The 13,296-nt window shown below is 44.2% G+C and overlaps 1 protein-coding gene across 5 annotated transcripts in view; it reads right to left on the bottom strand.

Annotated features, from left to right (window-relative positions):
- The window catches only part of ESYT2 (extended synaptotagmin 2), a 75,923-nt gene that overhangs the window by 4,194 nt on the left and 58,433 nt on the right, over positions 1-13,296 (bottom strand). For 4 of the 5 annotated variants that reach the window (XM_046020288.1, XM_046020289.1, XM_046020292.1 and 1 more), the window contains 7 exons: positions 12,452-12,514; positions 9,227-9,301; positions 8,333-8,419; positions 5,915-6,064; positions 3,909-4,294; positions 2,718-2,816; positions 891-1,022 (listed from right to left, as the gene is read on the bottom strand). In XM_046020288.1, the coding sequence (XP_045876244.1) occupies positions 891-1,022; positions 2,718-2,816; positions 3,909-4,294; positions 5,915-6,064; positions 8,333-8,419; positions 9,227-9,301; positions 12,452-12,514 (992 nt within the window). The remainder of the gene's footprint in view (positions 1-890; positions 1,023-2,717; positions 2,817-3,908; positions 4,295-5,914; positions 6,065-8,332; positions 8,420-9,226; positions 9,302-12,451; positions 12,515-13,296) is intronic. The other variant, XM_046020291.1, reaches the window with a different exon arrangement.

Genomic DNA, 13,296 nt, shown 5'->3' with positions numbered 1-13,296 from the left:
CATGCTGCGGGCCGAGTGAGAGCGCTCTCGAAACACGCCCGCACCAGGATTTGACGCACCTGCCCGTTTACGACCGTGGTTTAAACAGAGCTGTTGGCGTGAAGTTACGGCCAGGGCGTGACAGACACTTTGACACCATCTGACTTTATTCCCACAATGCTGGGGGATTTCTAGCTACAGAGCTGTAACGTGCGGCACCCAGTCTGCACGGACTGAGGCTTATGTAAAGGTAGCCTGAGGACCCAGAGGCCTCCCCAGACCCTCTCTGGATGGGCACGTCGGACTGACAGCAGAAGCAGCAGGACGTTTATCGCGACAAACCTTCAAAGAGATCTGCAAAAATGTTAAGCAAAATGACATTTATTTATATACATATTTTTATTGCTTTGGAAACTAGTTGTTTTTCAGAAAACAATTTTAAGATGTTATAGGTTTAGTACTGTTTTTTAAAATGAAATTTAAAATCCAGCATTGGGTCTTGTAGGTAAGTGATGAACCACTCAATTCTACTCCTGAAACCGTAACTACACTGTATGTTCACTAACTAGAATTTAAACAAAAATGTGAAGGAAAAAATTTTTAATTCTCAGTTTTAACGTATGACTCAAAAACCAAAAGATACAACCCCACAAAATAAAGTTCTCTAAGGTCCTCAATCATGGGTCTCCCTTCCACAGTGTTCACAACTTGGACTTACTAGGTATGGTGCTTCTAGATGAAGTTCAACATGTTTATTTACGCTGGCAAGTCTGTGGGGGCTACTGCGGAGTTCTTCACAGACGCTCTGCAGCACGGTGCTGGTCTGAATGCATCGGTCATTCAAAGGTATGGATCAAGCCTTCTGTATCTGATGATTCAAGAGGCTGCCCCCCCCCCCGTAAACATCATACCTCTGGTCAAACACGGGGTTCAGTGTTTTCTTTGACACGTGTGTTTTTCTCCTTCCTGATCTCCTCTTGTCTGGTAACAAATACATGCGGACATAGGGGTCAGAGCCGTCTTCAGAGAAGGCAATGAGATTTCTTATGACACAAACCAGAGAACACTAGATATTAGAATCCAGGAAAATGACAGTAAGCGTCATGCTCAAATTCACCGTTCTGATTTCCCGTTTATTTAAACCACTGAGAAGCACGAAGGAGCAAAGTGCTTGTCTTCACCCTATGCTCACTCGCTGGTGGAGGCACTTCTGCCTCCATTTCTTTCTTTTTCTTTCTTTCTTTTTTAGTATTTTATTTATTCGACAGACAGAGATCACAAGTAGGCAGAGAGGCAGGCAGAGAGAGAGGAGGAAGCAGGCTCCCCGCGGAGCAGAGAGCCCGATGCGGGGCTCGATCCCAGGACCCCGAGATCATGACCCGAGCCGAAGGCAGAGGCTTTAACTCACTGAGCCACCCAGGCGCCCCCGCCTCCATTTCTTGAGCCCAGTATTTGGGGGACATTCTGGTACCCCGCTCTGCTTTAAAGTACTTTAACGTACTTACACTGTGTGTCTTCTAAAGGAAGGAAGGAGAAGCCTTCCTTCCAGCCGGGGGAAGCAGCCTTCGGCAGACCCCAGTGAGGCCACCACCTCCGCGGGGCCAGCTCAGCGGCTCACTCACTCTCTGCCCTTCTCTGAGGACAACTGGTCTGAGCCAGACACAGTCTCTCATTTAAGTACATGCAACCACTTCAAATTATTTGCTTAGGATCAACTTGAAGGGGCGCCTGGGTGGCTCAGTGGGTTAAAGCCTCTGCCTTCGGCTCAGGTCATGATCCCAGGGTCCTGGGATCGAGCCCCGCATCGGGCTCTCTGCTCAGAGGGGAGCCTGCTTCTCCTTCTCTCTCTCTGCCTACTTGTGATCTCTGTCTGTCAAATAAACAAATAAAATCTTAAAAAAAAAAAAAAAAAAAAAAAGGATCAACTTGAAAATCTAGTTAGGGGATTATGTGGTGAGACAGTAATTCTCTCACAGCAAGAGTACATAAGGTGCTCAAGAAACAGGTGCGAAACTGAACCCTACATTTACAGTTTTTCTCCCATCCAAGTACTAACCAGGCCCGACCCTGCTTAGCTTCCGAGATCAGACGAGATCGGGCGCGTTCAGGGTGGTATGGCCGTAGACTACACAGTTTTTCTAAATGTCACTAATTTCAACTTCCTGTGTTTCTAAAAGTCTTTGGTAAGATCCAAATATTTATGTCATACATTTGTATCAAAACTTCTACTGAGATGGGCAAGTCACCTAAAAAGGAAGTAATTAGTCGGCGGCACACTGTCATCACTAATCAAACACAAAGGACGGCATCACCGGCATCTCACGCCGCACTTACTGCCTCAGTGAACTGTACGACACTCTGCTCCCGACTGGGGTGGGGGAGGCACACCGGTACCCGCAGGTGATGCCACAGAAACAGTCCTGAGAGACTATGCTGTCACGGTCCCACAGACTTTTCTGGATCTTTCTAATGGATATAAACTTCCTCCTGGAAATTGAATCCCAAAGAGACGCTACGGTGTTACATGTGATACTAAATATCCAGGACGGTAACTGAAGAGTCTGTTACAAAGCAACCAAAACGGCTTTGAACAGAAGATGCTCACCTATGAAATAATGTCGAGACAAAGCAAGGACCCAACACCGAATACCAGGGTTATGGTACAATCCCATGACTTTGTGAGGCCAGAACTCGGCGCTCTGGCCCCCGCGCCACGGCCGCCCGGGGGCCCGGCTCACCTGCAGGCGTGCACGACCACCACGAGTTTGTTCCGCTGGGAGCTGTGCCGGACGGTCAGCTGGATCTGCCCCAGAGGCGACTGGCCCAGGGTCGTCCCACTGGGGAAGCAAAGCAGAAGGTGAGCGCTCTCCTCAGAACCGAAGGCCGTGTGCCACTGGCTCGGGGCGGAACCACACTGCCCGTGGACGTGAACAAAGTCCAAACTCTGGACTCAATCAACCAGCTGAACTCACGGTTCAAGTACCGGTTCAACATGACTTAGCTTGTTCAGTTTAGGACGTGCGGTAAAAATGAGACTCCGAGGTTCTGTCGCTCCCCAAACGACAGACACTTGCTCAAAGCCCCACACACGCTGCGTGCTCTGTCCAGCAGCCTCTCTGACAAAACAGGACCCCTTGGCTTTCTCTCTCAGGGCCGAGGCACAGACTCCCAAGACCGCCGACGGCTGCTCTGGTGCGATGCACCCAAGACCATGCCGGCTACTCCCCAGATTTTGTTCCCGAGAGAAGGTGCTTTCTTATTTAAAATTCTAGTTGCTTTTAAAGCAAGAGAGGAAGGGACTGGTTTCTTCTTTCCACAACAGCGGACGTGAGAAAGGACAAAGGAGAGAAGTGGGCTGTAGGGGGTCACAGGCATCCTTCCTCTCCCCCCAGGAGCACTCATTTCAGCTCTGCCTCCACTTCTGATTCCTCAGCACACCCCTGAGAACGACAGACAGGAAGAACGGCTTCAAAGGGCAAGTTTACTCCTTCCGCTGAGAGGAAAAGGCTAGCGTCTGAAGCCTGTGATAACTGTAAGCTGTTCGCCTCCTCTCAAGAACGCGGGGGCACATCTATGAATCCAAACACTAGACAACAACGGCCAGAGGTTGGAACGCACACACAGGACCTGTCCTTAGAGCACAGGCACGGTCGCTGTGCTCAGAGCACACATCCGCTCTAGACCCCGTCTTCCCGGCCTGAGGACAGGCACACCACAACTTCAGACCCTCTTCCATTCATGGAACCTGTTACCCCACTGCTTCCTGATCCTTAAACGAGCCAAATATTAGGTCCAAGAAAACAGGAGGTTTATTTTCAAAGTCACGGACTCAGTGAGCCAAAGGCCAAAGCCACCTCAAGTTCTTCTAACTAACTTAAGATGATGTTCCCCCCCCGCAGCAGGAAAGCACAAAGGAGGTGTCTAATTACTTCTCCAGCTGCCGCAGTCTCTGCCGAAGCTCCTGGGTGGCGATGGGCAGGGATATGTCTGAGGCTATGCTTGGGGTGGGCTCCTTAACGGAGACGTGGCTGGGGGAGCAGGTAGCACCGGTCTGGAGGCTGGAGGAGCTCCTGCCCAGGTCTCGTGGGCCCGGGGGGCTGGCCTCCACAGGCTGGGCTCTCTCTTCCATGTCAGGCTTACTGCTGCTCCCGATGACTGGAGTGCACGGGGCTGTGCTGCTCTCACTGGAGCCTGGGGGTGCAGACTTCTGAGATCTCACGGATACCTTCCTCCCTTCTTTAGAAACAGAGGGTCGCTTTACTTGAGCTGAGTGCTGGTGGTCTGGAGGCCTTTCTTGCTTTTCGAGGTGGAGTACCTAGAAGTGAAAAGAAACATAAAATTAAAGTCAGTGACACCAGGGGTGCCTGGGTGGCTCAGACATTATCTGCCTGCAGCTCGGGTCATGATCTCAGGGTCCTGGGATGGAGCTCCGCATCAGCTCTCTGCTCGGCAGGGAGCCTGCTCCTGTCTCCCACTCCCCCTGCTTGTGTTCCCTCTCTCGCTGTCTCTCTCTGGCAAATAAATAAATAAATAAAATCTTAAAAAGGAAAAAAAAGTCAGTGGCACCGAACAGCCTGACAGCTGAATGGCTTCAGATAGAGTCGTTTGCAAATGTTTCTCTAGACGCCGGCGCGCAACGCTCTGAACCGTCTGGTCTGTGCGTTCGGTTGCTCTGCTACCAGACTAATGCCACGTGACAGCTCAGAAGACGTGAGGTCGGACGGAGCAGAGTATCACTTCTCTGACATAAACGTTGCTTCTGGGTGTTTCTCTTCAGCCTCTCCACCCGCACGCATTCCCACCCAGTTGCGGGTGCCGTCACTGCTAGGCGTGGGCTGCGTGCCCCCAAGAAAGGACGCACGGCGAGGATACCCTGCCCAGCAGGCCACCACACACAGCAGCCTCGGTGCAGGGCAGACCTCACGTTCCTCAGCTCGTGTGAGCGCGTGGACCCTGTGCTTTGTGGCGTTCGTCTGCAGCGTCATTCTGCGGCATTCTGCTGGGCAGAGCCTGAGCTCACAGCCCTGCACCTGGGGTCGCAGGGACGGCGCCGCCTTTCCCGGCCTCTGCATACAGAGCTGCAGCAAACCCCTTTCTGGTCATGGTCTCTCTGCATTCTGTCCTCTACTGAAAGTCAGACTTGCAGGGAAAGGATTCCTGGTTCAAGGGGCTCTACTGTTCATGGCCGGGAGACACTGCAGGCTTTCCTGCAGAAACTGTGCCCATCCCCAGCATCGGGACCAAGTGCAAAGAGTCCATGTACGCTGCATCCTCTGCTAAGTTTGCTTTAATTTTTTAAAAAAGTGGGTTCTCTTTAATTTGCACTTTAAAAATTAGTGAGTCTAGCATTTTCATTTATTTGCCAACTTTATTAATTTTGAACATCTCCTTAGGCACTCATAAGGATCACTGTCTATTTTAGACAAAACTTTTTTTTTTTTTTAAAGATTTTATTTATTTATTTGAAAGACAGAAATTACAAGTAGGCGGAGAGGCAGGCAGAGAGAGAGGAGGAAGCAGACTCCCTGCTGAGCAGAGAGCCCGATGCGGGACTCGATCCCAGGACCCCGAGATCATGACCTGAGCCAAACACAGAGGCTTTAACCCAGTGAGCCACCCAGGCGCCCCAGACAAAAACTTTTTTGTTTGTAGCGTCTACCACTTTGTAGAATTTTATTAATTTTTCCCTCTTGAATGACTTTTGAAAATTTAACTTGGTCTGCTTCAAGCAATCAAAAATACCAACTTGGGCAGATGTGTGAGTCCAAGCCTCAATTCTCTCTCCCTTGGGCATCTGGAAACCGTCAGCAGTAGTCCCTGCTCCGCACACAAGTGCCCCAGGCCCTCTGCCCGGCTCTGGAGCTGGGCCTGTGAGCGTCACCGTGCTGCTCGCTACCCCGCGCGCCCTCCCACGTGCTGCGGAAGACTACAGTACCCTGAGGGCGATCTTCATCTTCAGAGTGCTGTTGGGCCCTGAATTACTGAGCTGGAATCGCTGGTTCATGGTCATGTCGTCGCTGGTGAGCAGCTGACTGAGAGGGATCTTCAGATGCCCCAGAGAACACTGATGCTGTTCATCTTTGACCTGAGGGACACATGACAGAACACGCTCAGCCGGGAAGGTGGAGACAGAAAGCATATAAATGTCCCAAATCCAGTCTTCAAAACACTTCCGCCATCTCTGGGTAGGGTTCTCATAAATGACTCACACAGTGGACGCCCTCAGAATGCCGTGACGAGTGAGGTTACATTGTGTCCAAGCCCACGTGCAGGTCACCTCCTCATCACAGTTACAACGAGCACAGACGGAGCACCGTGCTTCAAGAACCCATGAGACGCGAGTTAAGAGGCAGCAGTCTACACAAATCCGCAGATTAGGAAGAAACGTCTTAAATTCGGTGGAAACGGTGACAATACATATTCACGTGAGGTGTCTATCAAGTTTCTACTGGTGATACTTGTTTACAGAGAAAAACATTTCTAAGAGCCTTTTATTTTTTATTTTTCCAAAAGATTTTATTTGACCGAGAAAAAGCACAAGTAGGGGGAGCAGCAGAGGGAGAAGGAGCAGCAGAGGGAGAAGGAGCAGCAGAGGGAGAAGGAGAAGCAGGCTCCCGCTGAGCAGGGAGCCCGATGCTGGACTCGATCCCCGTTACCTGAACTGAAGGCAAATATGTAACCAGCGGAGCCACCCAGGTGCCCCTTCTAAGTGTCTTTTCAACATTCCCTGTTTAAAATCTACCTGGTTGTTCTGAAAATTTGTAGTATATACTTTAAGGGCAAGGTGATTTCCGTCTCCTGAATAAGAGCCTTTAGCATTACTTTTGTAACCGGTGCTATTCCTGTCAGAGTGTTGGAATACAAAATAGCTTTGTTTTTTAAATATATTCTTTTTTTAAAGTAGGCCCCAAAGTGGAAGAGAAAAAGATCCCAATGTTTACTTGTAAGATGGAAAATACGTCTGAGATGAAAAACCAGGACGGGACCAACAACACAAGAGACACCCGGGGCTGTGAAGGGAAAAATGAGAAATGAAAAATTTTCACCCAGGGAAAAATGTGAAGTCCTGGTCAAAAACTTTCTAAACTCTAACAGCAGCAGACTTTTCACCTAGGAACAGTGCAAGATGGTCCTTTAAGAAAATAAAACTGACAAACTCTTGCCAAACTGATCAGGGAAAAGAGAGGGAACGAGAAAATTACCAGCATCAGGAGCAAGAAAGGGAACATCTTTCTAGGATAATAAAAGACATTAAAGGAATGTTCTGAATAATGTTGTGCCAAGAAATTCAACAAGTCAGATGAAATGGATGAATTTCTTGAAAGGCATGAATATAAAAAATCATCAAGAAAAAAACAGATAACCTAGATAGATCTGTATCTATAATGGAAATTAGTTTGTATTTAAGCTCCTTCTTACAAAACTACAGGTCAAGATGGTTTCACTGGTGGAGTTCTCCAAGCATGTAAGGAAAAAACCCAATTCTACATAAACTCTTCTGGAAAAATTTCAGGAAAGAACACTCCCCAACACATTCTATGAGGAGAGCATTACCCTGATACAAAAACTAGCATCATAAGAACACAAACTTATAGATTAGTATCCTTCATGACTAAGATACAAAAATTCATCACAAAATTTTAGTAAGTTCAATTGAATACATAAAATGGATACTGTGTCATGACCAAGTGGGGTTTATCCCCAAATAAAGGTTTGCAAGGTTTAACATCTGAAAACCAACAATGTATCTTACCACATTTACAAACATAAAAGGAAGAACCATATGACCATCTCAATAGCTGTAGAAAAGCCTCTGAGAAAATTCAACATCCATTCACGAAAAAAACGCTGAGCAAACTAGTGAGCAGCTGGAGTAGAAGGAAACTTCTGAAAAAGTAACAGACTTAACGGTGAAACCCCGAGGCTCTCTCCCCTCAGGATCGGGAAGGAGGCAGAGATGTCTACTCAGTCCAGAAGTGGGAGGGCCATAGCAGGGTAACAAGGCAAGGAAAGGAAGTAAAAGGCACCCAGACTGTAGACACAGAAGTGACTCCATTAACAGAAAATGTGACTGCCATCTAGGAGGCAATCCTAAAATAGCCATAAACGGCTGAGAGTAACCAAGTACAATGATCTATCAATATACAGAAGTCAGGAGCATTTCTAGACACTAGAAGCAAGCATCCAGAGTTGAAAACTGAAAAAAAAATTTCGTATCAAAAAGTGTGACATATTAACCCTGACAAAAATACACCGACTGTGATGGTCCGTAAACTGTACTCTTCAAATCCGTGCAGGGATTCGTATGTTGGTTGTATTTCTACAATTCTACCAAAAAATGCAAATGAAATACCTCGACTTCGAGGTCCTGGCGCTTGGGATTGTGAATGAAGAAGGTGAAGTTTTCCTCCCACACAGGTTCATTGGTTTTGTACCGAATCTGAAAGAAATCACCGCATATCAGCTCTGTGGTATTTTCTGTGGAAAAGGGCTACCGAGACTGTAGGTTCATTCATTTACTGTGTTTGGAAGCTCAGGATGACTTTAATTAAATTCCAAGGCACTTATTTACGGAGCATGTGCTATTCTGTATTAACTGTGAAAAGTGTTCAAAGACAGAGATGGTCCAAAGCGTTTAGAGTGGGTCAGGGAAGTGAACTGTTAGGGAATCCCAAATGTGTGCCCTTTCCAAAGACAAGACCTCATCTGCCTGTCCTGCCTCTTCTACACAACGCTGGTAACTCAGAAAGCTTCCGAAACTGTGAACATTCTATTTTATTGTTTTTTAAAAGATTTTATTTGCTGTGAACATTTTAAAAGTGAACAAAGGCCTATAGCTTTAAATAATCCCTGAAATGCTTTTCTTACGTTTAGAAAGTGGAAGACATTACAGCAAGAGCACTGCCCTTGAGTCTTGAATAGAACTGTGTTTGCGGAATTTTACGGACTGTTGGTTATCTTTCAAACAAAATACTTACAGAGCATTCAAAGAAAACTTAGAACTTTATCCCGTCATCCATCCATGAAATCAAGCAAAGGCTACTATAATTTTTTAATGTCATTTTAAAAAACGAACAATATATTTGCTACCCAATAAAGAAGTATGGTTATCTATGAGTTGACTGATTCCAGAAAACGAGAGAAAGATATGGAAATCAATGACCTCATGCCTACACCATTAGCCAGCTGACAGTTCTCATCTAAGAGCAGCAACAGTGACATCACAGGAAACTAGTCAGAATCTTACCTTGCTCTCCTGGGCCTTGTGTCCAACTGACATCTGGACAAGAGGGTTTGGATTGCTGTTTATTTTCTTCCCTGACTATCCAAAAACAAAAAACAGACAAAATAAGCAAGCATAGGTCTTGAAATGGGGCTTATTAAAAATGAGATCATTGGCTCATATTAATAGTCATTTCTACTTATTTCTGATACTTCAGTTACAAGGAATATCTGGGAAAAATTTAACTAGAAAATAATTGCTGAGCATATCCCAAAGCAAAACTGTATCTACCATGAGATAAATTTAAAAAATTCCTGTTTGCTTATGATTTTTAAATGCTAAGGTCTTTTATTTTTAAAGCCAGTTACTTTGGAAAAATGGAATCTTCCAAAAATCTTTAAAACTAATTCCAGCTCTTAAAACTTATCTTACTGGTGTAAAAAGATGAGTAAGTGCAGTGAATGGAAACAGAAAAGCACACAGAAGGGCAAAGGTGGGAATGTACAATTCAAAAAACAGTCCCCTGGCTGAAGTAATGAAAATACTACAAAGTACCAGAGTCTTCCTGTTTTTAGCTTGGTATCTTCTGTGCAAACATGTAGCTATCAGCTAACAAGTCTTGCTTACCAGCTCCTACGTAATTCTGACTGGAAGAACAAACATCAATCTAGAATTGCATTAAATTAAGCAGATATAAATATGAGAAAAATTCAGGAGTAAGAAAAAAAAATGGTAAGCATCCTTTAGCAGACAGGTGATAGAACATAGTAAAACACAACATATATGGGACATGAGGTTTATTTATAACTTAGCCCCACAAGAAGATGCAGTTAAATATCTGTTAGTGGGAATTAATTAGAAGGTCACAAAAGTGTTTTTTAGTTAAACAATTTCAGAGTCAATCCTCAACACCGTAGCAATGACAGAAACAGGCATCAAATTTATGATTATCGGAATAAAATATTACTAGCCCAAACATACTGTGGTAATTTATTTTCTGGTTCATCTTTTTGATGAGAATAAATTCTGCAAAATGAAATAAATATTGTTAAAAAAAAAAATCCAAAGCTATAGACTACTGTGGCAGAGAATACTAACTTTCCCCGGAAATCCTTCCTTTCACTCTGGAAGCCCGGAGTTTCAACTGAGCGCAAGTCCTCTTGTATGTACGTGGAAATTCTATTTCTGAACGTCCCATGCAGTTGGGTGTGGCTGAGTAATAGTCTGGCCTTCAAGGAGGGGCGTCCTCCCTTCACAGTGCCACGCAGTGCCACAGGCCAAGACTCTGTTACGTTTCAGGGAGATAAATCATCTTCAGCTACAGCGGCTGCTGACACAGCCACTGTGTTGATACAAACGCTGCTCCCGGGCTTACTGCGTCTGGGAAGAGTAGCCTTTCATTCCTGAGTTACTGTATGCCGAATCGATTCTGAGACACACTTTTTCCCCCAAACTTTCTAACATCTCTTGGAAACAGAATGAAACTTACAGTTGGCAACTTTTATGTACCTGTTTTTAGGCAGGTCCCAATTGTAAGACAGTTGTTCTTTACTTAACTGATTTATTTTGTTTCCATTTTCCTTTTGCTGTGTGTGATGTAATAAAAATCCGTATTTATCCTAAGCCTAAAAATCCTTCCAATAAACACAAACACTATCAAGCCCTAACTGGAACTTTTTTTCTTTCTTTCTTAGTACATAAAATAACGGTCTGGTTTAAAGGAATGATGTTTGAGATCTCACGAAATAAGACAAAATCACTAAGTCTTCCACCATGACGCAATATTCAAAATGCGTGAGCACAAGTCAGATTCACAGGTGTAATGAAAATAATGAGTTTAAATTTTTTTTAACATTTAGTTTTTTATATTTTAAGGAGGCTCCATGCCCAACGTGGGGCTTGAACTCACGACCCTGTGATTAAGTCACATGCTCTACTGGCTGAGCCAGCCAGGCACCCCAAAAACAGGAGTTTTTAAGTTAGACTGTCTTGAATTAAATTTCAGCTGTTTGCAACTGATTACTGAGACCTACAAATTTCATCTATTTGAACCTTGGTTTTCATGTCTAAAAAATGGGCACAATACCAAAAAAGCCTTGCTGTTAGGTTTAAATTAAATGTCATAATAATTAATTGCTACACTGAGCTCTTTTACGCACATGATCTTATTAAGTTGATACTCCAAAAAAGATCCTGCCACTTCCAGTCTGTAAGCCACAGAGGACTAACATCTCGCTCTAGGTCACACTGGTGAGTGGGCCAGGCTGCAGTTCAAACCCAGACAGTCTGGCTCCGAGCCTTCACTCTAGCCATAACGTCCTGCTGGTCAATGACCCTCAGATACCACAGAAACGGAGAGACTGCTGACCTAGTTCCTTCCAGGGTTCTGGGAGTAGTTGCTTCAACTTCTGTGCTAACTCGTACTGCAAAGGAGTAATTCCCTGCTGGGCCACACTTCATCTCGGGGCAGGTAAGGGCTAAATAAATACTGTGTCAGAAAGCAGACACGGTCTGTCCTCCTCACTTGTAGACTTGAACTTATTTTCCTACATGAAGCTGATTAACACCATTCCTGATTCCTTCGGATAGAGTTTTCTTAAAACAATTACTTTTAATCCACCCCCCTCCCCCAAATACTTAAGCCTAAATGTTCAAAGAAATCAGAGGAAAAATAACAGAACACTGTAAGTCATTGAAAAGTTCACAATTTAGCCAGAAAATACACATTCATGTTGTTTAGGGAGTGGAGCTTAGTTTTCAATATACCTCATTTGATGAAATTTAAAGCTTCTCGAAAGACCTGTCACCCAAACCCAGCAGCACCAGAAGCCATGAGCCCTAACTCAGCATATTGGAAGAGGTGATTTCCAAATGGACAGTCACAGTGCACAAGGGAAGAATATCTAGAAATCACAATCTCAAAACTGGTTAAGTTTTTAAACATATCTTCTATTTCACCATATTCACAAATTCAAATCCAATTAAAATGCAGATGATTTAAAACCATCTTAGACATTGCTGCCGACGGCCAACAGGACAGACGGCTTAATGTATCATGTCGGTACTTCATAAATTTTATCTTCAAAGTTAACAAATTCTTCTAACTACTAATTCTTGGGTAACAAAAAAAGCTCCAACTAGACAACGAATTACTAGGGAGGCAATTTGTCAACAGACTCGAGAGAGTTAAAAAGCATCATCTCTTTCAATATGTTTCAATTAACTTTTCAAAGGGAAGCTATTAGTTACCTTTAAAGCTTTCTGAACTGCAGACTTCTTCAAGACATCAGGGTTAAATTCTAATGGGTTACTCTTTCAAGTCAGAAGAAAATGAATATACCAAGGGTTAATAAGACATGCGATGAGGAATTTATGTAAGGTTAATGACACAAAAATTTATGACCAAAAAAAAAATCTTTAAATGAAAACCACCAACAAGAATGACACAAAAAAAAACAGTAAAACTCATTTTTAGCACATAAAATTCTTTATGTCCAAGATTCTACCTTGGAATAAGCCTTTATAAATATCCAAACACATGTCTTCCATGATGACTACGATCCTTCAGGGTTACTGTTCTTTTTATACTCCCAGCCCTCGTCTTTGGGATTTGAAAAACCCAGGAGTGACACCTTAAGCATTTGCTATCCTTTACTTGAATAAACCCCTCAAATATCAACCATAAATATACTACAGGTTTTATCTAACTACAAAGGAATAGGCCGTACATGCCCAAGTTGCGCTCAAATCAGATCATATCCTAGCAGATGCTACTTGACTTTCTTCTGGGATTTACCTTCTCTGTGCAAAACCAAGCAGGGGTGGCCCTTTCCACTCTACTCCCACTCTCTCAAGCCCAAATGCAGAAGTGGTCGCATCATTTCAAGAGTCTGTCCTGACTTTAAAGTTCTGCTATTTATGGGTTTTATGTCCTACTTTTACTGACTTTTTAAAAAAAAATCATTACTTTCTTGCCTTCAAGAGGGCAAGACTGAGTTGTTTCACAAACTCCTTCAAGGACTAATATTTAAGAGTAAGGATTTTATGTTAGTTGTAATTACCTTTATACGACAAACTGCTTTTTATTATGTTCT

Source organism: Meles meles, chromosome 10, assembly GCF_922984935.1.
Source record: "Meles meles chromosome 10, mMelMel3.1 paternal haplotype, whole genome shotgun sequence".
NCBI lineage: Eukaryota > Metazoa > Chordata > Mammalia > Carnivora > Mustelidae > Meles > Meles meles.
Note: the sequence above shows the minus strand (reverse complement) of the source record. Positions and strands in the feature narration are given on the sequence as shown.